Here is a 26,757-nt window from a genome sequence, read left to right as displayed (position 1 = left end):
AGTATTTATTAGCTTTATTGCACTACTGAAATAAAATAATACACTCTGAACTATTAGTATGCTTAGAATTGCAGTCATAGCTTTTAAGCTGCAGATGAGTTAAAATCAACTGAAGTTTCCTCATTATTTAAATAAAGTTGAACTGAGACGCGCTTAATCTGCCAAGGTTTGAGTTTGTTTTATATTGATAAGACTGTGAATATCATCACCAGAGAAGGACGTTGCATTCCTACAGTTTTAGATTAGACGTGAGCCTTGGCCACAAAGTTCAGATCCAGTTCTTGAAGTCCCTTGCAGTAGGGAGGTGGCGTCTCAACACCTGGGTTTTAGTTCAACTCATTACATATAATTTGTGTGTGTGTGTGTATGCAAGAGATAAACCATAAGTTTGCATCTGGGCGCATACTTCAGGAGTTAGTGTGCAGGCCTAACTTATTAGTTGTGAATGAACTAATGTTGGCCTTGATAGGTAAGTGAAATAGGAAGGCAATTTTCATAAAGCTTACACCAGGTTAATGATTGCAGATCTTAACATCTGAAGTGTATTGTTGACTTTTTCTACTTTTCTAGGAACTGCTGTCTTAAGAGCAAAAGGAGCTCATATCCATCAGGTATATTCTGAGACCTCTCCAGGAGCCTCTGGGTCAGGTGATCACTACATGAAACAAAGCCATGAACGCAGGTGCCAGAGTTTTAGATTAGTTCAGAACTGAACTTCACAGCTCAGACCTACTTCGTCTACTGAGCTTTTTTGGTTTCTGTTCTTTGGGAAAAGTGCTGCGTAAATATGTTTGCTTTAGTTCCTTTGTATTGTACAGCTATAGTGGTATTCAGAATGTGACAGGGGGCTTGCTTGCTTGCTTGCTTGCTCTGTCGGAAAACACAGTCTTCTCCTCCGAGATGAAGATAGATTGCTTTATCTGCTGACTTTAGCAAGCACCATGTTGCCTCAGGTTCACTTATCTGCTTGTGCTGGCTAAGGGCTGGTGTAGTAAGGTAACCAAACTGGAAAATCTAGTATGACACAACTTGAGAATGAACATTTGTGTTTCAAAAGTGCAGGCAAATCAATATTTCCGCCTCATCCCATTTCTTTTTCAGAGGATACAGTCCCAGTCCACTCCTCGCTCCATGGAATTTCCCTTGTTTACCCAATTTACTGAGATCACTTGCTTGTAAATTATGCTGACCCTGGCTGCTTACATCTCAGATCTTATCCCTGAACAGAAACCAACATTATTGCAGCATAAACAGGAAGGAAGTGTATCTTGTTGGTATTTGCCATAAAGTCAAAATTCCTCACAGAAGTGGAAGCGATGAATGGTCGTGTTCCTGAACATGAATGTCAGGCTATTGAATTACAGCGGGGGAGAGAACTTGAGGAGGAAAATGAGGCGGACCATAATAAACCTCTTAATCCTGAAGCATCTATAACAAATAAGGTAGGACTCACATTCATTCACTTTCTACTTATAAGCATGTTACCTAAACATTGTACAGCGATTGAAATAACTGAGGAGCATTCTGGTGGAATAAGTTGCTTTATTGTAAAATTTATTTTACATCTTTTTCGTTGTTGTTGACTGACTTATAGTTAAATGTCAGAAATACTAAGATTAAATGCAGATTTCTTTTCCTCTGCTGTTAAGGACATCTGACTGAAACAGGATATTTAAAATATATCTCATTTACCATTTTTAATGCTGTTTGTTCATTTCATTTTTTGGAGTGAAATGCTAATCGCACTTGTAATTTTATGAGTTTCGCTTTCAGTTTGTCATAATGTGAATATTGCAATGGATGAATTGCAGTCACTAAAGAGAGATGTTAAAATGCAAATTTAAAAGCTTTTCATTTGGAAAAGAATTTAAACACCAGGAAAACACTATTGCTAATATTAGGATTTGTTTCTTTTTTAAAAAGTTTGTCCCTTTCCACAGTCTAACCTTTGGGCCAAAACTATTTAGCGCTTCTCCTTTAATATACAAGTAAGTGTGTAGTGTGATCAAAGGAAGCAACGGCAGATATAAGTTCTGTGTCCTAGATTATTATCACCAGCAGAGGGATATTGTCAGCTATTGTAAGCTTCTTTAACTTTGCTAAAACGAGATTAGGATTGTTAATAACAATGCTCATAACTTGTGAGTGCTAACAATTATTAATTTGTATGATGAGCATGTTACATGTACACATAGTAAAATGACTCCTGCCCCAAAGAGCTTAGTCAAATACATGAAAAGAAGTAGTATCACCATTCTGCAGATGGAGAATTCAGACGCAGTCACATTCAGTGGTTTGCCCAAGACCACAAAGGAAGTGTGTGGCAGAGCCAAAAATTTAATCCAGTTTCCTAAAACCCAGTCTAGGGATTTACCCACCAGACTCTTGTGGTTAGTTTTTGTTTAGAAGTGTGTTTCTGTCTGCACTGGCAAATCAGGCGTTGAGCTATTGAAGGGATCTAAAGCGTGATTGAAAATTATCTTGAACTCGGTTACTCCCGGTTTCTTCTTCTGACTCACTCCTGTTGCACAGTAATCAATACTACAGCATTGCCCAACATGTCTGTGAAACTATTCATTGTTTTCAGGAGCTACCTTTCCCTTGAGCTCTCTGACAAATTGATTTTTCTTATCTAAGTAAAGAGGGTGTTTGTTCAGTTCTAGGGAGGAATCCAGGATTTGAATGTGTACTTTACATCTAGTCAGTTGACACTTCTTTACTATAGGCAGCATTCTGTAATGGTCTGAGCACAAGGCTGGAAACCTGAGCTGAAATCCGTGCCTTCACGTCTATAGCCTTGGGCAAGTGTCTGCCTCGGTTTCCTTACCCATGAAATGGGTATTGTGCCTTCTGACTACACAGAAGTGTTGTGAGAAATAATGTGATACACTAGTGTCAAGCGTTAAATTAAAAGCTAGAAAATCTCTGTTTCTTTTTTTTAAACACAACATTCCTATTAATTTTACTATAAACCTCATGTGTTTAAATATCCAAACAAAAATAGTACATCCTACACATGTGCCTTACTCACTGTCTCCTTTGCCAACCTCCTGCAACCTGCCCCCAAAAGTGAAAACCTAAATGTACAATAATCAAATGGTTCTTGTCTGTCTCTTCATATTTTCTTCATTTTTTTTAATGTAGACATCAACATCTTCACATTAGCAATGCCCTAGTAAACAATGTAAGTGATTTCTACTTTACCCCGCAAGCCAAAAAACAACCCCCTCAAAACTTCTTTCTGCCATTTGCTATGACTGTTTGTATATAAGGGCTATGTGGACTGATATTATAACCTTCATAGGTGTGGATGTTTTTGTAAAGTTCTCCATGAATACTTTGACACCCGGAGGAATCTATAAACTTCATAAACCAAGTGGTCTGGTCCAAGAAACTTTGAAATGATGCTGGGTATTACAGTATAATGTTTTAGTTTTGATTCGAGAATAGGAAGTCTGTAAGTGCAGCCTGACAGTTTTGGGTTCAAAAGTTCCACATTATGCACTGAATAAAACTCCATACATAAATTTAATCCCCTTGAAGAACTGTGTACAATTAGGAAGATGTCCTGTTACCCAGGTATTATTATACACAGGTAGCTTGCAAGGTCTGGAGGGGCAGCCTGTTCCTTGCTAAGTATCACAAGTTCCTGGGTAGTCTGCCCCTGCTGAGACCCTTTTCCAGTCACCAGATTGAAGTCCTTTCAAGGAGTAAGCCTATCCCTCTATTTCTCTGTGTGTATTCTTCACTGAGTCTTTAGGTTATAGCCCCTAACTAATTCAGCAGGTCACAGTCCTAGAGTTTAAGGCCTAAAGGGACCACCAGATCATCTAGTCTGGCATCCTGTATATCACCAACACCAACCAGCCCATGAACACCACCCAGGACCTCTGCATTAAATCCAACCATCAAAACTAGACCAATGTGTGTCAGCCCTCAGAAGATTAGACTATTATGTGCCAGAGGCAGAGAATAGGAGGGACCAATGGGTACAAGTGACTAACGCCCCTGCAGTGGCAGGGAAATGATTAAGTGAGATTTAGCTAGATAATCCTGATGACTAACCCTCACCCTTGCACTGCAAAGGAATGTGTAAAAATCTGAAGGTCACTGCCAATCTGACCTGGGAGAAAACCTGACCTGCCAGTTTTCCTTGGGAGTCTGACACAGAATGCATTGGCAGTGGTACAGAAATGACGTCTTGCACAAAAGGCATAATTTATTTTTCTCAGAAGATACGCAGCACTTAGAGAGCTGGAGTTAAAACGAGATGTGCACACCTATTTTCTCACCTACAGTTAGCCTCTTTATCCTCAGCTTAGTCGGGTCTCATTCCCCATCTCTGAGCTGGGAGAACCAGCTGACTGCTTGCATCCTTCTCCTTCTGTCTGTGTATGTGTCTGTCCAGGTTGCCAGGTTTTTCACTCACACATAAGAGTCTAAGAATGGCCATACTGGGTTAGGCCAATGGTTGAGAGGGAATGAACAGAACAGGGCAATTAGTGAGAGATCTATCATCCAGGCCTAGTTTCTGGCAGTTAGAGGCTTAGAAAAACCCAGTACGTGGGGTTGCATCCCCATTGATGGACCTGTCCTGCAGACCTGTCTTTTTTGATCCCTGTTATATTTTTTGCCTTCACAGCATCGCCCAGCCGTGAGTTCCACAGGTTGACTGTGCATTGTGTCAAGAAGTACTCCCTTCTGTTTGTTTTAAACCTGCAGTGCATTAATTTCATAGGGTGACCCCTGGTTCTTGTGTGTTGGGTTTATGGAAATAAAACTTCCTTCTTTACTTTCTCCTCACCATTCACGATTTTATAGGCCTTTATCATGTCCTCCCTCTAGCTCTCTCTCTTTTTTCTAAGCTGAGGAGTCCCAGTCTTTTGTTTTCATCTCCCCACATACGGAAGCTGTTCCATCTCCCTACGCGTTTCTGCTGCCCACCTCCGTCCTTTGTCCAGTTCTAACGTTTCTTTTTTGAGATGGGGCACCCAGAACCACACACACTATTCAAGTCTTCAGATAGCCTGGCTGTTTTCTCGGCTTCTATATAGTCCATGAGCTGTTTGAATCCTCTTTGATTCTAGACTTCACCTTGGGAGGAGTAAAACATTTTGGTCTGGATGGAGCCAGCTAAGTAAATTCTCCGTTCAATTGATGGCCCATCCATTATTATCTTAACTTGTTTAAAGCTGGGTACCTGAGGGGCAGTCTTAGAATCGTAGAAGATTAGGATTGGAAGAAACCTCAGGAGGTCATCTGGTCCAACCCCCTGCTCAAAGCAGGATCAACCTCAACTAAATCATCTCAGCCAGGGCTTTATCAAGCTGGGCCTTAAAAACCTCTAAGAATGGAGAGTCCACCACCTCCCTAGGTAACCCATTCCAGCGCTTCACCACCCTCCTAGTGAAACAGTGTTTCCTAATATCCAACCTAGACCTCCCCTGCTGCAACTTGAGACCATAGCTTCTTGTTCTGTCATCCACCACCACCAAGAACAGCCTAGCTCCATCCTCTTTGGAACCCCTCTTCAGATAGTTGAAGGCTGCTATCAAATCCCACCCTCCCTCTTCTCTTCTGCAGATTAAATAAGCCCAGTTCCCTCTGCCTCTCTTCATAAGTCATGTGCCCCAGCACCCTAATAATTTTTGTTGCCCTCTGCTGGACTCTCTCCAATTTGTCCACATCCTTTCTATAGTGGGGGGCCCAAAACTGGACACACTACTCCAGATGTGGCCTCACCAGTGCCAAATAGAGGGAAATAATCACTTCCCTCGATCTGCTGGCAATGCTCCTACTAATGCAGCCCAACATGCTATTAGTCTTATTGGCAACAAGGGCACACTGTTGACTCGTATGCAGCTTTTTGTCCACTGTAATCCCAAGGTCCTTTTATGTAGGACTGCTGCTTAGCCAGTCGGTCACCAGCCTGTAGCAGTGCATGAGATTCTTCCATCCCAAGTGCAAGACTTTGCACTTGTCCTTGTTGAACCTCATCAGATTTCTTTTGGCCCAATCTTCAATTTGTCTAGGTCACTCTGGACCCTGTCCCTAGCCTCCAGCGTATCTACCTCTCCCCCCGGTTTAGTGTCATCTGTGAACTTGCTGAGGGTACAATCCATCCCATCATCCAGATCATTAATGAAGATGTTGAACAAAACTGACCCCTGGGCCACTGCGCTGATACTGGCTGCCAACTAGACATTGAGACATTGATCACTACCAATTGAGCCCCACAGTCTAGCCAGCTTTCTATTCACCTTATAGTCCATTCATCCAATCCATACTTTTTTAACTTGCTGGCAAGAATACTGTGGGAGACCATATCAAAAGCTTTGCTAAAGTCAAGATATATCACATCCATCGCTTTCCCCATATCCACAGAGCCAGTTATCTCAGAAAACAATCAGGTTGGTCAGGCATGACTTGCCCTTGGTGAATCCGTGTTGACTGTTCCTGTTCACCTTCCTCTCCTCCAAGTGCTTCAAAATGGTTCCCTGAGGACCTGCTCCATGATTTTTCCAAGGGCTGAGGTGAGGCTGACTGGTCTGTAGTTCCCCGGATTCTCCTTCTTCCCTTTTTTAAAGATGGGCACTATAGTTTCCTTTTTCCAGTCGTCTGGGACCTCCCCCAGTCACCACAAGTTTTCAAAGATAATGGCCAATGGCTCTGCAATCACATCAGCCAATTCCCGCAGCACCCTCAGATGCATTAGATCCAGGCCCATGGACTTGTGCATTTCCAGCTTTTCTAAATAATCCTTAACCTGTTCTTTCACCACTGAAGGCTGTTCACCTCCTTCCCATACTGTGCTGCCCAGTGCAGCCGTCTGAGAGCTGACCTTGTCTGTGAAGACAGAGGCAAAAAAAGCATTGAGTATTTCAGCTTTTTCCACATCATCTGTCACTTGGTTGCCTCCCCCATTCCGTAAGGGTCCCACGCTTTCTTTGACCATTGTCTTGTTGCTAATATATCTGTAGAAACCCTTCTTGTTACCCTTCACATCCCTTTCTAGCTGCAACCACAGTTGTGCTTTGACCTTCCTGATTACACTCCTGAATGCTCGAGCAATATTTATATACTCCTCCCTAGTCATCCTAGTCCAAATTTCCACTTCTTGTAAGCTTCCTTTTTGTGTTTAAGCTCACCGAAGACTTCTCTGTTAAGCCGAGCTGGTCGCCTGCCATATTTGCTATTCTTTCTGCACATGTGGTTGGTTCATTCCTGCACCCTCAACAAGGCTTCTTTAAAATACAACCAACTCTCCTGGATCCTTTCCCCCTCATATTAGCCTCCCAGGGGATCCTGCCCATCAGTTCCCTGAGGGAGTCAGAGTCTGCTTTTCTGAAGTCTAGGGTTCGTATTCTGCTGCTCTCTTAGATGTCATTGTTTTCCCTTACTGAGTTCTGTAACAGCCCCTTGATAGCCTCCTTTGCCTGAGCTCTGGACATTCAGTCAGGCACCAGTATGCAACTGAACAGGGGAATGGAATCACACATAATACTCATAAATAGTACATTTTTCCAGTTCTTCTCACTAAGAACAGAGACCCATCCTGCAGATCTTGTAAGCTCCATTATGCAGGTTACAAAGTCTGCAAGATCTAAGCTCCATGTTGACTTCTGAGAACCACTCATGAGACTCTAGATACTTAAGCCTTTTTTTGCACTGGTTCAAGAAACTTGGCTCTTGTCTAAATATGAAATTTGTAACAGGTTAATTAAAGTGGGTTAGTTAAACTGGTGAAAATCCCGTGTGTGTAGAGACTTTGGTTTAAGATGTGGCTTGTTTTGGTTTATCTTAAACCTATTCCTAGTTGATTTAAGTTTAGTGAAAGTAAGTCTGATTCATTGAAACCTCAATTATTGTGTTCACATTTTTTTTTGCACCAGTTTAGCAGAATCAGTTTAAAATTATACCTTAAACTGAAGAGGTGCAACTGTGCCTAGAATCAAGCCCTTGCAAATAATATAGATGCAAATCTCCAAGGAGAAACTCAGTTGATAGTCAACTAGATTATACACAACCACTTGGTTTCATCGTTGAGTTAAAATTGCATCATTTCTACAGTCTTAATTTATCAGAGCAGATTGATTCAAAAGTAGACAAGGTTTTACTGCTAGCTCTACCACTTTGTAACCTTAGGCAAGTCAATTTACCTACTGATATTAATTATAACTAATGCTGGTTTACTTAAAGTGATACATGATCCTAAAGCTTCTGAAAATATTTTGATACCCTTCAATTAAAAGCACAGTAAAAATGCAATATATTATCTCCTGTCTCTATATAGATTTTTTTTATATTCTTTGTCCTAAAGATAAAGAAAAGCTCTTTTTTCTCTTGCCCCCCCCCCTTTTCCAACCTAGTTTCTTAACAGACAATTTCTTTTATTCTTTGTATGACTAGGGGAGAGCCTACTACTGGAGGTCTTGTGGTAACACAATTTTTTGGAAATGTAAACTGTGGATGGTTATATCTTCAGTTTTCCTAGGGCTCCTTCTAGTGATTATTATCAGCTTAATTCTTTATTCAGGTATGTACTTTTCTTTTGATAATTTGTGTCTCACAAACTAAATGAACTGTGGTTTTCTTTTAGATGCATGCTGCAGCCTGTCTAGAGTTTGGCTGTTGAATTTTGTCATGGAGGTGGTTTAGAATATGTGCTGGATTGAGCAGTTGGGTATTCGGTGGATTTGAGGAATTTTCTTCACGGGCATGTTGTAACTAGTACTGATTTTCAGTTAAGGCACCTAGGGTTCTTAAGGGGCTGATGCTTGTACATTTAAATCTATTACTCTTCTTTCTGTTAAACTATATCTGCTTGGTAGCATGCCTTCAAGATAATTGCTGCTTCAATCCAATGGCAACATGCCTGTTAATTTGAATAGGGGAATGCCAAGGTTGTTAATATAATAACTAAGTCTAGACAAAAGGTCCTCAAACTGTTATACTCTGGGCCTTTTCTTAAGCTAAAATCCTGTGATGGCCAGCTCCCCAGCCTGATCCCATATCTTCCCTATGGCAATTGCAGAGCATGGTTACATGAGAAAATAATACTAGGACAAGGTCAAAGACACAAAATAAAAATCATACTTGTGTCAATGCAATGAATGCAGCCAGATTGGTGTTATCCTGATATTTTGTATTGGTGCAATTCATTAGCCTGGGGATCAGACTTCCTAATATGAGTCAGAGCGGTGCCTGCACCCGCAACTGCTAGAATTTTTTTGGATAACTTATGTGTTGCGCCTGTCTGCCTGTAACCCTCCAGTTTTCACTGTGGCTAAATTTACATTTAAGAAACACCTGACAAAGCAGTCATAGGGGCTGCTTCCAGGCCCAAGTTCCTTTGAGTTCAGCCAGTCAAAATGTCCCTGGAAATAGGTCTGGGCTACATATGGCAGGAAGTATTTTATCTGAGCACTAACAAATACATCTCCACTCTGACAGTGTCAGTTTGATGCCTCCCCCCCCCCGGCAGTGTTCTGTTGACTATGCTTTGAGAGCTGCCATTGTTGAATGATACTGAACTTTTTCTATCTGTAACAGCCAATTGGGAACATGCTCTTTCATTTTTTGGTATTACAGAGGTTTACATCGATGAAGATGAATATTGGGATCCTGAATCAGTATCAAGTGGAAATTATCGCAGTTTTTCTGGAACACTACAAATAAAGTGTGCTGCTCGATCAAATTACTCTGAAGATCTTACTAAGAGGGTAATTATGACAGAGCTTTCACCATAGCTGATTCTGACCATAACACCTATTTGGTGTTGCCTTTGTGTATGCTGACATTAAACTTTCATCCATGCTATTTACTTGGGTCAAAGGGTTCTCAATTTATCTCTGGGAGGAAGAATTGATTCAGAGAAATGGGAGTGATAGTTGGGAATTGTTTAAGAACACTTTACTATGTGCTCAAAATGCCACAATCCTACAATTGAGGAAGAAGCCATACTGGTTAAAAAACTGACTTGGTTTATCAGGGAGATTAAAGCAGCTGTAAAAAACTTTTATTTTTATTTTTTTTTAAACTGTAGACTGGCTGGTTTACATCCTGAACAATGAACTTTCCCTTAGCTTAGCTTAGCTGGTTGCTGTATTTTTACTCTACAAATTTTCTATACGGTTCTATTAAGTGTCGATATAACACAACCTCAAGCTTGCTTCTTCGAGTATTGTAATCCTAGAAGGCTTGAGAAACTAGATCAGTTTTACCTGGCTGGTCTGACATTGCTTATTACTATCAAGGGAGCAGCATCACCTACTTTCCTATCCTGGTTTTTAGTTCAGTCAATGCAAAGCATAAGTAGAGATTGTTGAAGTCCCCACTATAACATCAATCCCGAGTGATTTTTCCAGATAAACAGAAAAGTATAGTATGTATTTTTAAAAAAAAAAACTTAGTTGGCGCAGAGAAAATAAACTGAAATTGAACTCCCAAATGAGAGCAGAAACTGATTTTTACCATTAGATTTTAAAATAAAATGAGTTCCTTGTACAGATATCTGCCAGGATTTGACCTCAAGGTTCCATACACTCCCCCATTCTGAAAACTTAAATTACCCTATTTTCTTCTACTTGTGTTGGAAGGTATGCCATGAAAGAAATATTTGATTCTCTTTTCAAGCTAATAGATGTCTACAGTGCATCTCCAGCCCTGGGGCGCTATTTTATCACTGCTCAAGTGGATTCCTTCAGGTAGGAAATTAATGTCAGAATTTTCTTTAAGTGTTTGTTTAGCAGAATTGAATCCGTCACACAGACATACAAAACATTCTAAAACTCTGAAATAATCTTTCTCAGGAGAAATATCAGTACAATCAATGAAGTTATGTTTCCACCAAAATTAACCAATTACATTTGTAAAGGGATAAGTTGCCTACCAATAGAACATGTTATTAAGTTATAGGATATCTTTAAGTATTGTCCATATGCTCAGTCCTTGGTGGTCTCAACTGCTAGCTTTATCACGCTTGTTGAAGTGAGAAAACTGGAATTGCTTCAGAGCAACTTTGCTTTAATATACATTATTAGGCCCAGATATTTCAAAGGTATTTAGGTATTGCTGCGCTCAGTGTTGAAACACCTAACTGATTTAGGAGTCTAAATCTCATTTTCTGAAGAAATTTAGGTACTTAGGATTTTAGGGAATGGGATTTTGGCAACTAAATCCCTTTTGAAAATGAGATTTAGACTCCTAAATCAGTTATACGTTGCAATGAGAGAAGCATTGCTTAAATACCTTTTTAAAAATCCGATCGCAGTGCCCAAAAGCATGGTAGGTGTTTTCGTAAATGAGAGCTATGTGCTCTAAAAAACTTAAAGATAGCATAGACACACAAAAGCAACAAGAAAATCACGCTTAATTTCCATTTTCTACATGGCTTGCTCAGGGTAGCAGGAGCAGATGATGAGTAAAGTAGCAGTATTTTGGATAGATTGGAGAGGTTGAAATGAGAGGAGGGATTGCTGGAGGTTCAGGTCACAGTAATGAAGGTAATGGGTGGCTGAGCTATCGAGAGAAATTTAGCAACAAGATTGAAAGGAAGGGATGGGATAGATTGTGGTGGTGGTACAGAGTAAGAAGTAACAGGACTTTCTGGAAAGGCAGGAGAAAGCTGCAATCATGGGAGATGGGGGAAGACAATGGAGTTATCAGCATCAGTATGGCACTAGAAGGAGGTTAAGGGCTGAGACTGAGTTTGAGGGCAGTGTTTTAACACAAAAGAGGAGGTTAAAGAGGGGATTGAGAGGTAGATTATAGACTTGTTCACTTACAAGTGGTAGTGGAAATTGTGGAAACTTATGGAATCACTTACTGAGAGGGGGTTGAAGGGGAGAAGCAAAGGAGACCTGGTACAGGGGATGCCCAGAGAAGACATAAGATGACATAAAAGGCTAAAAAAATAGGGGAAAACTAGGAGAAACATAGATTTGCAAAGACTATGATGAAGAGCATGAAAGGCAGCACACAGCTGAAAGCCAGGGGACAGAGGCAAACCCCCTCAGATTCACCTAGGGAGTGGTCATTAGTGATCTTGGTGCGATGCTTCCTTAGGGTCACACTGGGTGAGGATGTTTATGGTAGAATACCGCAGAGATAGGCATGTGCTGAGGCAATTTGCTCTGTATGCTGTATCTTGTGATCCTTTGGGATAAAAGATACCATGTACCAGGAAAAAAAGCAATCTGTATCTATCGAATATAACGTTATGATTCCAGTTCAATGAATTCACAATTCACTCCAGAATTGGACTTCAATTCAGTGGTTTACATAATATACTCCAGAATTTGAATAAGAAACATTGTCTTGTTGTCAGATATTGTTAGAGGGAAGAATGGAAAATGTTATCAGGAAAGCAGTCACTTCTGTGAGCTATGATATAAAATAATGGTGTCCTGTTGCAGCAAGTCTCCTGGTATCACCATATTTGGATTGCTCACAATAATGTCCATATGGGGGAGATTTTTGACTTCTCAGTGCGTTTTTGTACCCTTTGAAAGTCTTCCCCGTTCTATATCTGGATTACATGTACAAATCCCATTATCATCAACAGTAATTGCTCTTGGGGGCGAAGGCGGACAACATGTTAGTTTAAGTATGCTGTTGTTTTTAATGTTTTCTCCTTAGGTCATGATTTTTCAAAATAAATGCTGATGTTAAAAGGAAAGGCAATTCTAAAAGCTTTCAGTGCTTATTCCTCCTGAGGTCTGTTTCTTTTTCAGTCATGAAAATGCCACTGCATTCTACCAGCTGGTGTTCTCCTTACCACCAGTGGCTGACGAGTTCATGAAGTACACGATGAGTGAAGAGTTTGTGATGAATGTCTTGCGACAAAATATTTATGATCAGGAAGATACTTATGATCAGGAAGCATCTGAATGTACTAAGATAAGGCTTGATCCAACTTCTCTCACACTAACTTGTAAGTACCACATATAATAGAATTTATTACTAGAAAGAGAATAAGTACTCACAGTTCTTTAAAATGAAAGAAGTATTTATGGAAAGATAATGAGACTTGTCAGTTAATATATTCGTGCACATAGAGGTACTGATAATGTTCTAAAATATCTACAATCAGTGTTCATAACATTGTTCTACTCTTACTTCAATGTATGCCTACGTTCTGAGAGAGATTTATTTAGTACTAGATGGAGTACATGCAGAAAGAGTTGTGAAAATATCACTAACAGATTTATTTGAGCATAAATGGAGTTTTTACCCACGAAAGCTTATACTCAAATAAATCTGTTAGTCTTTAAGGTGACACCGGACTCCATGTTGGTTTTATGGATACAGACTAACACAGCTACCCCCTGATACTTGAAAAGATCACTGTGCTCCACCAGCCTGCCCTATCTCTCCAGCTTCTCACACTACAGTTCCAGCCATGGTCCCAGGCAAAGAACAATAAGTTTTGAAAACCGGTTACAAGAGGTCTCAGTAATGAAGACTTCATTAGATGTCCTAATATAGGCCCTTCTTTCAATGCTTGTAAAAGAGTGTTAAATCCTTAATGGAAAAGTCATGAGTAGCTGCTAGGTAACATTCAGTGCTTTTTACTTCAGAGTCACGGAGGGAATAGCTCATTACAAAGAAATAAATCAAGTTCCCTAACCCCATAAACAAGTAATGTGCAGGAACAATATTGTTTCATATGTACATAGGTGTTGAATAAAGCTTAGGGAAATTGTCTTTTATGATCAGGTTTTTATAAAAGACCCTGAGTACTGACTTTCCTTCCTCCTTCCCCTCATTATATTGTGGCCTATTGGAACTCATGAGATGACTATCCCCTGTTTCCAAAATGTCAATGTATACATACCAGCTAAAAATCCTAGTGCCTTAAAGTTTGACTGAAGTCCCAGGGTCAGGTGATTTTTCTTCCTTAGTGCTGAATGTAAGCACTGTGTTGCAAAAAGACTGTGGAAGTACTTTTTCAGGAAGGAAATTCAAACCAGACTTTGAAAATGTTTTGGTCAGTTAGGAGGTAGTTTATTCAAAACTCTAGACCCTCTTCTTACATTTTCCCAACCTGTCTGTAAAGCCTCATTTCAGTGATTTTTAGTTTCTTTGGTCTGGGGGTCTCAAAGGAGGAAGTTCAATGCCCAAATCTCATTGAAAGGCAATGGCAGTTGGGCAACCTTGCACGCTTTCAAAAATCCCAGCCTAAATCATGCCACGTAATGTGTGTAAAAAAGGCTCCCACATTAGTAGCAAGAAATATAATCCAGCTATAGAAATATAAGCCAACGACTCATGTGCTGTCATTTTAGATCTCACTACTTACTTCATTTTTCAAGTAGTAATGGAATGAATGAAAAAAAACACAAAGTAGTTAAGAAACCTATGTATTGAGATTGTTTTAACATTTAATTTTAAGTTTTTTTTAATGTACTGTTTCTGTTTCAGAGTAATAGTGGAAAGACTCCTAGTTTACCACAGCTACTTGAAGACATGTGCTTCCTGTATCTATTACCATACAGGAATGAGGAATGAGAATTACTTTCATTATTTTGAAACGTTTCTGAAGAATATGGCTCTATTGTGAACACTTTACATAATGCAATAATGTATGTAGCAAATGCAATATATTTATCACAGCTATTTACACTTTGAATACAGCAATCTCCTTCACTGCTGCCTGACACTCACTCCACCCTTCTCCAATCCACTTGAAGCTTTGTTGCCAAAAATCATGCAACTTGCCTGATGTTGATCACATTCATCCACTTTTGCAGCACCTTCACTAGTTTTACATCGCCTTTTTAATTGAATCCAGAACTTGTTCTTTCCCTCAATCTCCTTTGTAACATTCCACTCTTCCCACCCTACTGCCAGTCACATTCTCCTCTTTGCACATGCCAAGTTGTCCATGCAGTTGCCCCCTGAACTTTGTTTCCCACACTCACCTCCTGGCTTCTCTCATGCTGACCTGATCGACCATACTTCATCCCTCAACCAGAAATCCCTCTCCAAACCCATTTCTTGCAAACTGAACACACTTAAATTCTTCACTATTTTCCTGATTTTTTTAACTGACCTTCAAACTCTTGCATTAGTTTCTTCCAGAGTCCTCTGTCATGTTGCTCTCTTGCTCATCTTTCCCTTTTCTCTCCCTCCCTCTGGAGATGTCTGCTCCTGTTTCTTGCCTTAATTTAGATTGATTGTAAGCTCTTATGGAGCAGTGACTTTATCTTTATTGGTACAGTGAAGTGCTATGTATATTTATGATACTTTACTATTGTCCCATGGCCTGGCCCTACAAGCACTTAGACACAAGTATTTCCATTCCATTCAGTGGGATTATTGATATGAGTAAAGTGAATTTAGGACTGCTGTGCCCAAAGGTATGTAGGATAAATGTGCTCCTCAGTGACATGTTCCAGTATGCAGTGTTCTAGGAATATCTCATGGGTCAATATACCTGTTTACTTCCTAACTTAATACAATTAGTCCACAATATGTGTGTCAAATGGCAAATATTTGACACAACTATCATTTGTTTTTTTAAAAACCCTTCTTTGAGTCCATATCCTGATTGTCTGCAGGGGTCAGGAAATACTCAACAACACTCCATATACAGATACGATATATGACTGGAGATGGGGGTTTTCGGCCTTTTCTATGATCAAATACTAGTCACAGCTGTAGGCAAAACACTGGACTAGATTGGTCAGTGGTAACATCAGGCAAATCCTTTGTTTCTAAGCATGTCACATCAGAAAGTCAACGTGTGATCATGTAATGACAGTAATACTGCATTTGCACATGGCAGAAAAATTAAGGAGAAACTGAACTATGAATTTTGTGACTCGTGGGCTGAAGAGAGAACTTCAACATTATACTATGGAACTGCAGCTTCCTGCAGTGAATTATTCTGAATTTTGAAGTGAAGGTTTATAATGAAATGTGAATTTTAATACATTTTTACTGGAAGATTTATCTTAGGAAACTTTAGGCATTACAGTAAGAGATAAGTATATGGGAAATCACTTTTTAAAAAAATTTGTAATCTGTTTTTAGAAAATGACTAAACTGTATCTCATATACTAAATTATTTTGGAGATATTATTCAACATTTGTTTGAATTATTGTTTTATCAGTTCTAGGCCTTGACTGGTGACTTTGAGCTGAAAGATGACCATAAAGATAGAGCTGTGCAAAACTTGTGTAACCTGCAATGATTCAAAACTTGGGCTAGGTCAATTTAGTTAAGTGACTCTGGTCAGTGATGCAGGATAAATGAGCGAATCACCTGATTCTCCCATTTGTCACACAGCTATTGCCACCAGCACCACACTGGTAGGTACAATGTGGCTTCGTGTTTCCTTACTTGGTGTCAGTTCTCATTTTTAATGTGACTGATGTTAATGCACTAATGTGATATAGGTGCTTTTAGAGCCATATTCTACACATTCTATAGGTGGTATTGTCTGCCTGATTCTTAGCCTGAGGAAGATAAAGTTCACTCCCACCCTCATGGAAGTGACAGGTAGTCTTTCCTGCAAAGCAACAGGCCATGAAGATCTTCCAGAAGCAATGGGAGTCATGCACAGTCCCCTTGCCTTTGCACTGCTGCTTGGTCCTGTGATGCATTGTCTGTGGTGACTGTACCTGCCCTTGGGCCCTGCAGGGAAGCAGCACAATTGATAATCTTTCCTTGCCTCTTTCCCACATGGGGTTGGTGAGAGGAGCAAGAGCAGTGTTGGAGTGAGAATTAGTGGCAGACTCACCACTCTCCTGTCCTTCTCTTATCCCAGCCAGCTTTGCCATACTTGGAGAAAGGAGTAGCTCCCAACTGTTATAGTACAGAGAGGGGGAGTTGGGCCAGTAAGAGTGCTGTGGGGGAAATGCACCAGGATGCTATCATGGAGTAAGGCTTATATACAGTAAACCTGAAGGACTGTGCACAAAAGGGGCTGTCAGCAGTCTTCACACGGTCAGGCCTCCATTATAAAATAGATCCCCCAACTGTGCATTTCATTTACGTGAGTAACAGATTTTTTTTAAAAATGATCTTGACCTTTTTCTTTGAGTTTAACTTTAAACCATACAAGACAATAACATGGCAGATGAATGCGTTTTAATGTTATCCAACATGAAAATATACAATAATTTGTCTAGTATATTTTTTTAAAATGCTTTACTAATTTGAATGTAATGTCCAAGATCCTGGAACCAAAATGAAAGGGGACGAGAAAATTTAGTCCTGATAACCCTGTCTATTGTCCTCTGTACAACAGCCAATGGTAGCATGTTCTCTACAGTGCTCTAAATGCAGCTCTCCTCTCTGCTGGTGTGCAGAAACTCCAGATGCAGATTAGACTGCCTTGCCTTAGCAATGTCTGTGCAATGCTGGCTGAGTTTCCATGACTCATGAGTCCTAGCTGTCTTTCAAAGAAGTAGCGCGGAGATGTGACGGTATTAAGATGAATGAGCTGCAAGCGAGGGAGGAGTTAGGCACAGAAATGCCAGAGGTATTGTCAGCAATTATGTACATGGGAAGTTCAAAACCAGAAAAAAAGACACAATGTGTTTTTCCAGATGTGTTCTAATACAGAATTTGGAGGAATTCAAATGTCCAGGCAAGAATACAGAGGGCTTAGTGTCACAGCATTAACTCTTCTAATCTGTTTAATACTTGTTTTCAGTCTCGCTGAAATTGCAAGACAAAATGAGTTCAGCTGTCTCATCTAGTTGACTGTAGACCTTTATCATCTCAAAAATGTCATATTTGTCTGTCTTTGAAAAATCCCAGGACTGGAATAGTAGGGAGGGAGGGCTTCTGCTGGCCAGGACTAGTTACATTTTCAAAACTGCGGGCAGAAGTTTTGACTCCATCTGTAGGCTGTGCTGTCAGTCCCCTTGTCACAAACAGCCCAAATCTGCAATATGGTGCTGCAAGTCCGTAGTGCAGTGAATTGCAAGAGCTGTGTCCCAGCGGAGCTCCTGTTGGAAATGACAGGGATAGCACATGTGCATTTGAAGGCAGCATTAGGTTCCCTGGTAAGACTTCATCTTCTTTTAGGTGGTGGCAATGAGTATGATTAGCGATAGCATTATTTGCACATGAATCCTCAACAATGCAATTTTATTTCTTCATTCAAATGCAACTTCATTAAGACTTCTCTGAGATCTGGGTCACAGGTTGTAAAACCACTGTATGGATGGTCAGATTAACCACCACTGCTCTGTACCCATACCATCCTACAGCAAGATCAGCCAGTGCAAGGGCACTCTAGGTCTTTGTTTTATAATTTAAGTAAACAAGCATTCTGGTGAGGTTTTACCAGAGTCACTGAAATTTTCACCAACAGTAGGGTCACTGGAAATGTTCACTAGTCCCCTTCTAAAATAAATTGTGCAATTATTTAAAACTCTGCAAAGAGAACTGAAAGCCTTAGCAGCTTCTAATAATGAAGCTCCTAAATTACTATACCACCTTGCAATGGGCAGATATTGTTGATTCATGTTGCTTTGTTACCCAACTAGTCCCAGCATCATGTTGTGTAAATTTCATTGTGTTAAATCTTTTATGGTAAAATGTCACTTGAACAGTGAATGGCAGGACTACCCCAAAGTATAGGCTGTGTATGTTAAAGTGATGCCCCTGGGTTTATTGTAAGTGTTGATGTTACTGGGAAAATGGTTTGGAAGACACACCCTAGTTGCTTAGAATATGCAGGGTCCTTTGGTGCAGTAAAGAGAGGTGCAGGTCTCCTAACTTATCAGGACATAATCATATTCATTGTCCTGGTGACCAGTAAAAGTCACTTTCTTGGCAGGCATGCTGATGAAGGCATATTCAGTTTCATGGCTGCTGTTTATCACGGACGGGTTTTCCTTAAGGCTATGATTGATGGTGGCATAGCATATCTCATTAGGATGAGTCAAGTCTGTTTCTTCAAGATTATCCTGATAATGAGAAGAGAGAGCAATATTAAAAATCTCTTGCCCTGCACTGAAACTGAAGACTATACTGTGAGTGAGACTCATGTGGTAGCACTGTTGCTAGCCCACTACTGAGTGACTGACAACAATATTCACTGTTGTGGCCAATCACTTCAGTATTGTGTAAACTGCAGTTTACCATGTGTAGGAGCATCCAATTATGCGTGCTTGTTGTCTAATGGAATGTAAAATTGCAGACCTGATCTTCAGGGTCATTAAAGTTTCCCATCTTGTTTTGGGGGGCAGTAAGACAGTTACCCCTCTCTCCCTCCAGTGTCCAGGCCAAATTCCAACTCAGGCATTTAAATTCTTACCCTGGTCGTTGCTCCTCCAGTTTTAACTGGATACAGTGTTATTCTTTGATTCCTGCCCTAAGTAGTTGTGCAGTGTTGCTGTGCATTGGTAAAGAGCTAAATTGTGCTTCAGATACTGCTTATGCATATGCAGGGATAAATTCAGAGGTGAACACAGTCTAAACTGGTGTAACTTACACCATCTCTGTGTTCCTCATAATCAATATATACATTAGCCTAACTTACATTTAGTCTAGGGGCCATTTAGAATAATTTAAGAGAGGCGCACCCAGTTGCTAGCATCTAACGTACACCTAACTCCTTTACACATCACCTCTGTGTTTTACCTTCTGAGGACAGGGAAGCCAAAATTGGTGCAGCTTGCAGGCTCTTGTGCAGAGGCCCTGTGCTAGAAGTTATTCAAGATAACAAGAGTCTAGCTGTCCCTGTAACACAAAACTGCTTGTACAATTCAGCAAAACTCAAGGACAAAGACTGACTTAATCCAAACCAAAAAGTCTCTTGATGCCACCCAAGGACTGGAGTGAGATCAAATCAGGTAAACAAGAGGAGTGTTGGACTGGAAACCGTGTAGGTGTGTCATAAATTGGACCTAGCTAGTAGACAAAATAATGAAGAGATGGGTATTCCTTCCATCACTCCTTTCAGGGTTGTTAATAAAAGGATTTCAGGGGAAGAACCAAGTTGGTGGACTGGGAGGACAGGAAGGAGCAAACTTCACCATAATGACTACGATCACCACCATCTCCTGGGACCCCCACGTCTTTGTTGTCCTGACCAGATTGAGCCAGAGGGAGGGACCCTGATGATACTGCCACCTGACTGGCTCTGGCTAAATCCCAGACACTACCGGGAATGTGAGACTTTGGTTCTTGCTGTCCTTTTCTTTCCCCACCTTGTTTCTTTTCTTTTCTAGCCCTCTCCTTTTGCCTTCTATTTGATAAGTCTGGATTAGCTGGCCACTACTCATATTTTGGAACATTTCTGTAGGCCTATGACAGAGAGCTAAAAGTAATGCCCTAAACAGACCATTGCTGGTATGAGTTTTCCAGATCTTGGAGTGGGCCTACGGGGCCTATGTTTGCTTGAGTAGTGAGAATGAAAGTGAGTCAGTACACAAGACAAAAACTGCATTTTTCTCTCTTTTCTGTTCTTTTTTCTCCCTTTTTTTGGTGTGTTCATCTTGTGTGCCTTAAAGGATTGGACTTTATAGCAACAGCTTCAGCCCATCTCAATTAACTTCCTCTCTTTTCTCCCCAAAAGGAGTTATTTGCCCTCTTTGATTCCATCTAAGAGCCTGTCAGGCAGGGGATTTTTCCTTCTAAAAGCTTTATACAGGGAAAGAGAAAGGGAACAAGGGCTATTAACATGAAAGCCTTGTTTAATACTTTAGCTAAGGCCTTTGTAATATGTTTTTCTATATCTTAAATAAAAAAATAAGGTTTTTAATAGTATGGTGGCCATGGGAGTAAGCAGGCAGAGGTCTCTGTGCTTGGAATTCTAAATCTGTTTAACTGTTTAGTGTTGTACAGCAACAGGGTCATGTTAGTACTGTTGACTGGTTGGTCCCGTTAATTCTATCAAAATTAACATAACAAGGCCAAGGGACCAGAAGAGTGAAGAGAAGCAGGAAAAGCCACTAACAAGAGAACAAAAGGTGTAGGTAGAAGTATCACTTGCTCCTTCTCTGTCTATTCTGCATGCTCATTTCTCTGTGTGTGTGTGTGTGTGTGTGTGTGTGTGTGTAAATAGATAATAGATGAAAGAGGTTTAACTTATCCCAGGGGGGATATATGAGGGGGCAAAAGTATTCAGTACTGGGCATTGCGGGGAAACATATTTAGTTGTAAACAAAATCTGAAATCATTAAGCAGCACTAAACATGGACCTCTATGGTGCCACTTTTAGTCATTTGTATGACTAGAACTGTACTTAAGTAGGTCCTACTCAGTTAAGTGCTTTCTGTAGCCACCCTTTATATTATAGAGATAGAATGGTAGTCTGTTCTCCACTATGCTAATGTCTTCAAGGGATCGTCCTCCATGTTCTCTATCAACAGGTATGAACTGATGAAGAAAACACAGTCCCTGAAGGCTTTCCTAGGTTTTATACAATATTGAACACAGAAGCGGATCATCTTTGTGTTTGTACAATACCTACCATAGCAGGGTCTTGGTCTGCGATGGGGGTTCCTAGATGAGACTGCAATACAAATAGTTAGTAGTACATATTGGTTTAAGACTTACAACTACTTTTTTTTTTTAATGTAGCTGTCTGACTGAATTGGACATGCTCAGTGAAGTTGATTCCCTAAATGGGTACTGTGGCAGAGTGTATTAATCAGAGGGTGTCTGCAATCCGGGACACAATAAATCATTCTCTTAGTAGCTGGCTTTGTCTGGCAGTCTGAAGACTGGAAGCAGCAGCAGCATTCCTCCTGCTTGACTGTGAAATGAGAATATGCAGATTCTATGGTATCCATGGGTCATTATCACCAAAACCTCCAGGTTTTTTCCTATACTTTCTCCTCTTCACCCTCAGCCCCCTGATCAGAATATTAGCACTGACTAATTCTTCATAGTAATGTGAGATGGACCAGTTCCCCTGTGCTTTAATCCAGCTGTTTTCTGCTCCTCTGCAGAAAACCTACTGAAGGGTACAACTTCAACCCATCCTTCCCCATGACAAGGTTCTAAAGGCCTCCCGGATTTGGTCTGTTTACTCCCCTTTTCTCCCACCTTGGGTATTAGTGAAGTTCTACCAAGGATTTAGCCAGCTACTCAAAGATTTCATGCTTTACTCTTATAGTGGAAGGTTTAATCAAAAGCTTTCCAGCTCCAAGGCATTGTCTTAAAACTGCAGAAAAGCTTTCATTACCTTAGTGGCAGCTGGGGCACTTCTGTGGGCCTGTGCTGGAGAGAGAAAAGCAAAACGTGTAAATTTCAAGCCTTTGGCACAGACACATCATGGAGGCAGGAGAGACAAAAGTGTGAGAGACTGGCTAGCAAAGGGACAAGGAGAACTCTGTTCTATACCAGGATTCTCACAGATACAGACCTTGCTTCATCAACACAATCCCTGGAAAACTACCAACCTGTGTGAAACTGACTGTGGAAAGAGATTAGAAACTTGTTACAGACGGCTGACTAAAATCCACATGTATAAGCAGTTTTAGTTACCTTTTTCTGAGCTTAGTGTGGACTTCAGACTGCTCTCACTGCATTATAAAACACAGCTCTATGCCTTTGATGCTTTCCCTTTTGTTTTTGACTGGGCAGGCTCAGAGACTGCCCCTGATAGAGATGGGGATCCTCTGTCCTTTCCTAGCTCCGTGATGCTCTGTAGTTCATATTGCATAATCTTGTCATCCTCAGTAACACAAGATTGTTCCTTTTGACTATATAGTTTTATCCTGCCTATGTTTGTGTAGTAAATATGGATCTAAGCCTGGTGGTGTATGGGATGTTCTATATGGCAGTGAGTATGTTAGCTGTTCTGCACGGTGGTTTGGTGGACTGTATGCAGAGTTCATCTTGGTGACTGTTTCTGTTCCAGTTGTTAATGTATAAATGGGGAATTGTCAACATCATCTTTATCAACTGATTTACCCTTCAGTACATGTGGTTTGTTTCTTATTCTTAGGCTTGCTAGAACTATTTGCTGTTTCTGTAAACTTGGAAAGCCAAACTTTCAGTTTTGGGCACCTAAAATATACATCGTCTGGTATAAGTCAGTTCAGTATTAAGGCACTGAAAACAGGTATTTAGGCTCTGGCATGTATCTTTGAGTGGCTTGCTAAATCCTTGGTAGGACAGGCTAATGTTTTCTTTCTGATCTTCTTATACTTCTTATACTGACTTTGGTGCCTACGTGTGGATATCTTCCCCCTTTGAAATTTGGTTTCACCATGTTTTATCAATACTAATATTTTGCACTTTAGCAGCACCTTCCATCAAAAGATCTCAAACACGTTAGTAATATTACTATTAATACTTACTTGCTGAGCACCAAATTGGGGTTGCCACTGCACAGAATTAAGTGGAGACATAATTTCTGCCCTCAGCAATTAGTCTAAGTAAAGCAGTAAGTATTCCAGTGCATTTGTGGTGGGGAAAGATCATGCCTCTTGAAAAGAAAAGGTAACAGATTTCAGGTAAGTCATGTAACCTCACTATGTGTCAGAGGGAAACAGTGGCAGAGTCTGAGCTGAAACTCAGATGATCTGACTCATGTTCTAGGCACTAGACAATTTTTCCCCTTTTCTGCATTTCAATTATGAAAAAATGTTACTCAGAGACCTGATAGTCCATGAATCCTCAAATGATTTTGATTCTTAGAGTAAGGGTTTGACCATGAGACTATTTTGTCCAAACCTAAAATTCAGGGAATCTCACTTAAAACTCTTTTTTTTAATTGCATCTTTAACCATGCATTCCTTTTCAGGACCTGAAACTTAACTTTGGCGCCCTTAAAAGTTAAATAAGGGCATCTTAAATAAAAGGTTTTCATAACACCGTGAGTCATCAACACTGTGAATTTTGTCCTGTTTAGGGCTTTGTTCTAAAAGACTTGCACAATTCTAAATGTGCTCACGTGCTGACATGCATATGCTCAGGCATGTACTTTAAGTGCCAAAACACTCATCCGTATTTCCAGTAATATTAATATCACTAGCTTTTGTGAGTTGATACAAGTGCCTGAATGCATTTCCAAAAGCACAAGCATGGTGCTGTACTTGTTGGTATAGACAGTGTAAGTGGGCATGCCCAGACAGTTGCACAGGAACGCTGCTATGTCCATGACCTAATGCAGTAAACAGCCTCTCTTTCATGATACCTAGCAATCTGAAATTCTTCCTTGATTATCATGTGTGATCTTGGAGGCCTTAAAATTTTACCTCTCACCTCTAAGGCGGCTTCCCTCAGTTCACAGTGAATTCCCGAAAAATTGATTCTCCCTTCCTGCAATGGTATTTCAAGGCTAGAGTGTAACTGTTAGTGCAAATTGGCCAAATCCACCATTGTTGTAAATGGCAGATACTCTTTGGGTATAAATTGGTCAGTGAACAGGAACGAAGTAGTTTAACTTGCATTCCCTGGGCATGCCAAACCAAGGGTAACTGAAAAATCAAGAAAAAAGAAAAGGAGTACTTGTGGCACCTTAGAGACTAACAAATTTATTAGAGCATAAGCTTTCATGAGCTACAGCTCACTTCATCGGATGTAGCTCACGAAAGCTTATGCTCTAATAAATTTGTTAGTCTCTAAGGTGCCACAAGTACTCCTTTTCTTTTTGCGAATACAGACTAACACGGCTGCCACTCTGAAACCTGAAAAATCAAGGTGACTGGGGAGGGTTTAAGATAGAGCCGGCACTCTTCCAGGTTTATCTTATCCTCCGTTGCTAGCTGTTTGTGCTACATGTGCTTCACAAATTACACTCATATTGCATATCCGTGCAATTCCAGATAAATTCAGGCTATGCTACTTTATATCTTTCACAACTAGGATGAAAGCATAACTGCTAGTTAACCTGTGGGCCTGGTATAAAGCTGACAGTTGTAGGCTGTGGGCACTATTCAGCATTTGATACCAGGTGTTCCAAGACAAGTACTAATTCTACAGCAACGTGAAAACAGCCCTGAATATCCTGCATGTTGTTACTGTTTCTTTAGTGTGAGTCTGGCAATTGGTCTATGGACTGTGGCAAAGGGGGAGTATATTCCCCATCTGCGATGAGTGCTTGTGCATGAACCTGTAGCCTGACTAGGACATGAAATGCATGAGAGGTTTCCCCGATGTGTTGTAGTTAATTATGAGAATTCTGGGATACCATGTTGACAAATTTCAGAGTAGCAGCCGTGTTAGTCTGTATTCGCAAAAAGAAAAGGAGTACTTGTGGCACCTTAGAGACTAACACATTTATTAGAGCATAAGCTTTCGTGAGCTACAGCTCACTTCATCGGATGCATTTGGTGGGGTTTTTTTCCACCAAATGCATCCAATGAAGTGAGCTGTAGCTCACGAAAGCTTATGCTCTAATAAATTTGTTAGTCTCTAAGGTGCCACAAGTACTCCTTTTCTTTTCATGTTGACAAAGGCACTGCACTGCAAATGGCTAAACGCTTCTTCCAGTGTCAGTACCATTAGGAATGGCTGGTCCTGCCTGAGAGGGGAAATCTGCTGGAGCCACAGCCACATTTTGCTTACCATGCTGGTGTGGCCATCTCCTCCTCCTGAGGTCGGCACATGATTCTAGGCTGGAAAATACAGGGAGGCATGTTAAGGCTTGGTAGTGATGAGAGAGGTGGTCAAAAATGTTGTTTGAAAGACTTTTGACAGTTTCTGTGAGAATTTCAGTCTTGCTTAAAAAAAGAAAATTAAATATTCCACTGTGAAAAATTAAATTGTCTCTCTGGCTGCCTGCCTGGAAGGCTGCAGACAATTTCACTTTGCCACAGAAATTGACAAAAGCTTTTACTGAAGGCTGCTAAGGGAGAGTGTTGGGACGCTCTGCCACCCCTCCCTTCCCCCACAGTTCTGAGGAAATGAGGCAGAACACAGAGGCCCTGGTTCTGGTGAGAGAGAGACATGAGACTTGTCCCAGAAATTGATTCCCTTTTTTTCATCCACTTCTAGCTGATGGTCCCCCACAGCATTTACTTTCTCCAGCCAGATGCATGCAACCTGTGGGGATGGCCTGCTCTCTTCTCTCCAAGATAGGTTGACGTGGGTTATCTTCCTCAGCTTCTCCCCTCTCTCACTTTTTTTTCCTTCTTGCCCTCACTCTGTGAGCATACCTCCTGACACATGGAACTGTTAGGAAGAGAGGGAAGAAGGCACATGGCTCCTTGTCTATGGTGGGCCTGACAAGGGAGGAAACAGGAGGACTAATCCTGGCCCCCATAGTGGTAGTGTTGAATGGCCACAGCAGAAGGAGCTGAGAGCCACTCATGCCTGCCTATAGTGGCAAGTGGGCAGAGAAAGAAACTAGGAGATGGCAGATTCTGATCACATTTCATGGTTGCTGAAACCTGGGGGCTTATCCCAAGCCTGGTCGCAACTCCCTGGAGATTTGCAGCAAGGACATAAAGCTCTGGGTTCCTGCAGGTAATCTGCTCCAAGGTCTGACTAGTGAGAAATTGCTCTAGAAAGTTGGTAGCAACCACAGGCATTTAAATTGGGGATGTGGGAGAAACGCAAAAGGTGCTATAAGGACTGATTGTAGCTGTGAAACAGGAGGTGGCTGGAAGACACAAGTCAGTGACAGCCCAGCCCTAGTGCGTGTAAAGGGAAGTGTACCATCATTTTTGATATAATTCTCAAGCACTGTATAAATCCAAGTGCTAATTATTGTTCATCCTAATTAATAGCATTACAACAGAGTCCTGCATTTTTAGGCACCTACATGTCTTTGAAATCTTCCCCCAAAGCTGTTTTAAATTTGGTGTAAAGAAGCTGCTTGCAGGACTAGTCTG

The 26,757-nt window shown here is 40.8% G+C and overlaps 1 protein-coding gene across 3 annotated transcripts; it reads left to right on the top strand.

The window, feature by feature from the left end:
• Window positions 1-280: 280 nt before the first annotated feature.
• On the top strand, window positions 281-16,086 carry C1H3orf52 (chromosome 1 C3orf52 homolog). Of its 3 annotated transcripts, none has more exons than XM_043510381.1 (8): window positions 281-469; window positions 571-648; window positions 1,102-1,442; window positions 8,410-8,536; window positions 9,592-9,722; window positions 10,636-10,706; window positions 12,735-12,934; window positions 14,425-16,086. In XM_043510381.1, coding segments are annotated over exons 3-8 (657 nt in total). In that variant the 5' UTR covers window positions 281-469; window positions 571-648; window positions 1,102-1,316; the 3' UTR covers window positions 14,427-16,086. The 3 variants fall into 3 exon arrangements, with proteins under 3 accessions (XP_043366316.1, XP_043366310.1, XP_043366305.1); XM_043510375.1 differs by having other exon boundaries at window positions 571-682; XM_043510370.1 differs by having other exon boundaries at window positions 571-996.
• Window positions 16,087-26,757: the final 10,671 nt, after the last annotated feature.

The sequence above is a fragment of the Dermochelys coriacea genome, chromosome 1 (genome assembly GCF_009764565.3).
Source record: "Dermochelys coriacea isolate rDerCor1 chromosome 1, rDerCor1.pri.v4, whole genome shotgun sequence".
Taxonomy (NCBI): Eukaryota; Metazoa; Chordata; order Testudines; family Dermochelyidae; genus Dermochelys; species Dermochelys coriacea.
This window is presented reverse-complemented; position numbering and strand designations above follow the sequence as displayed.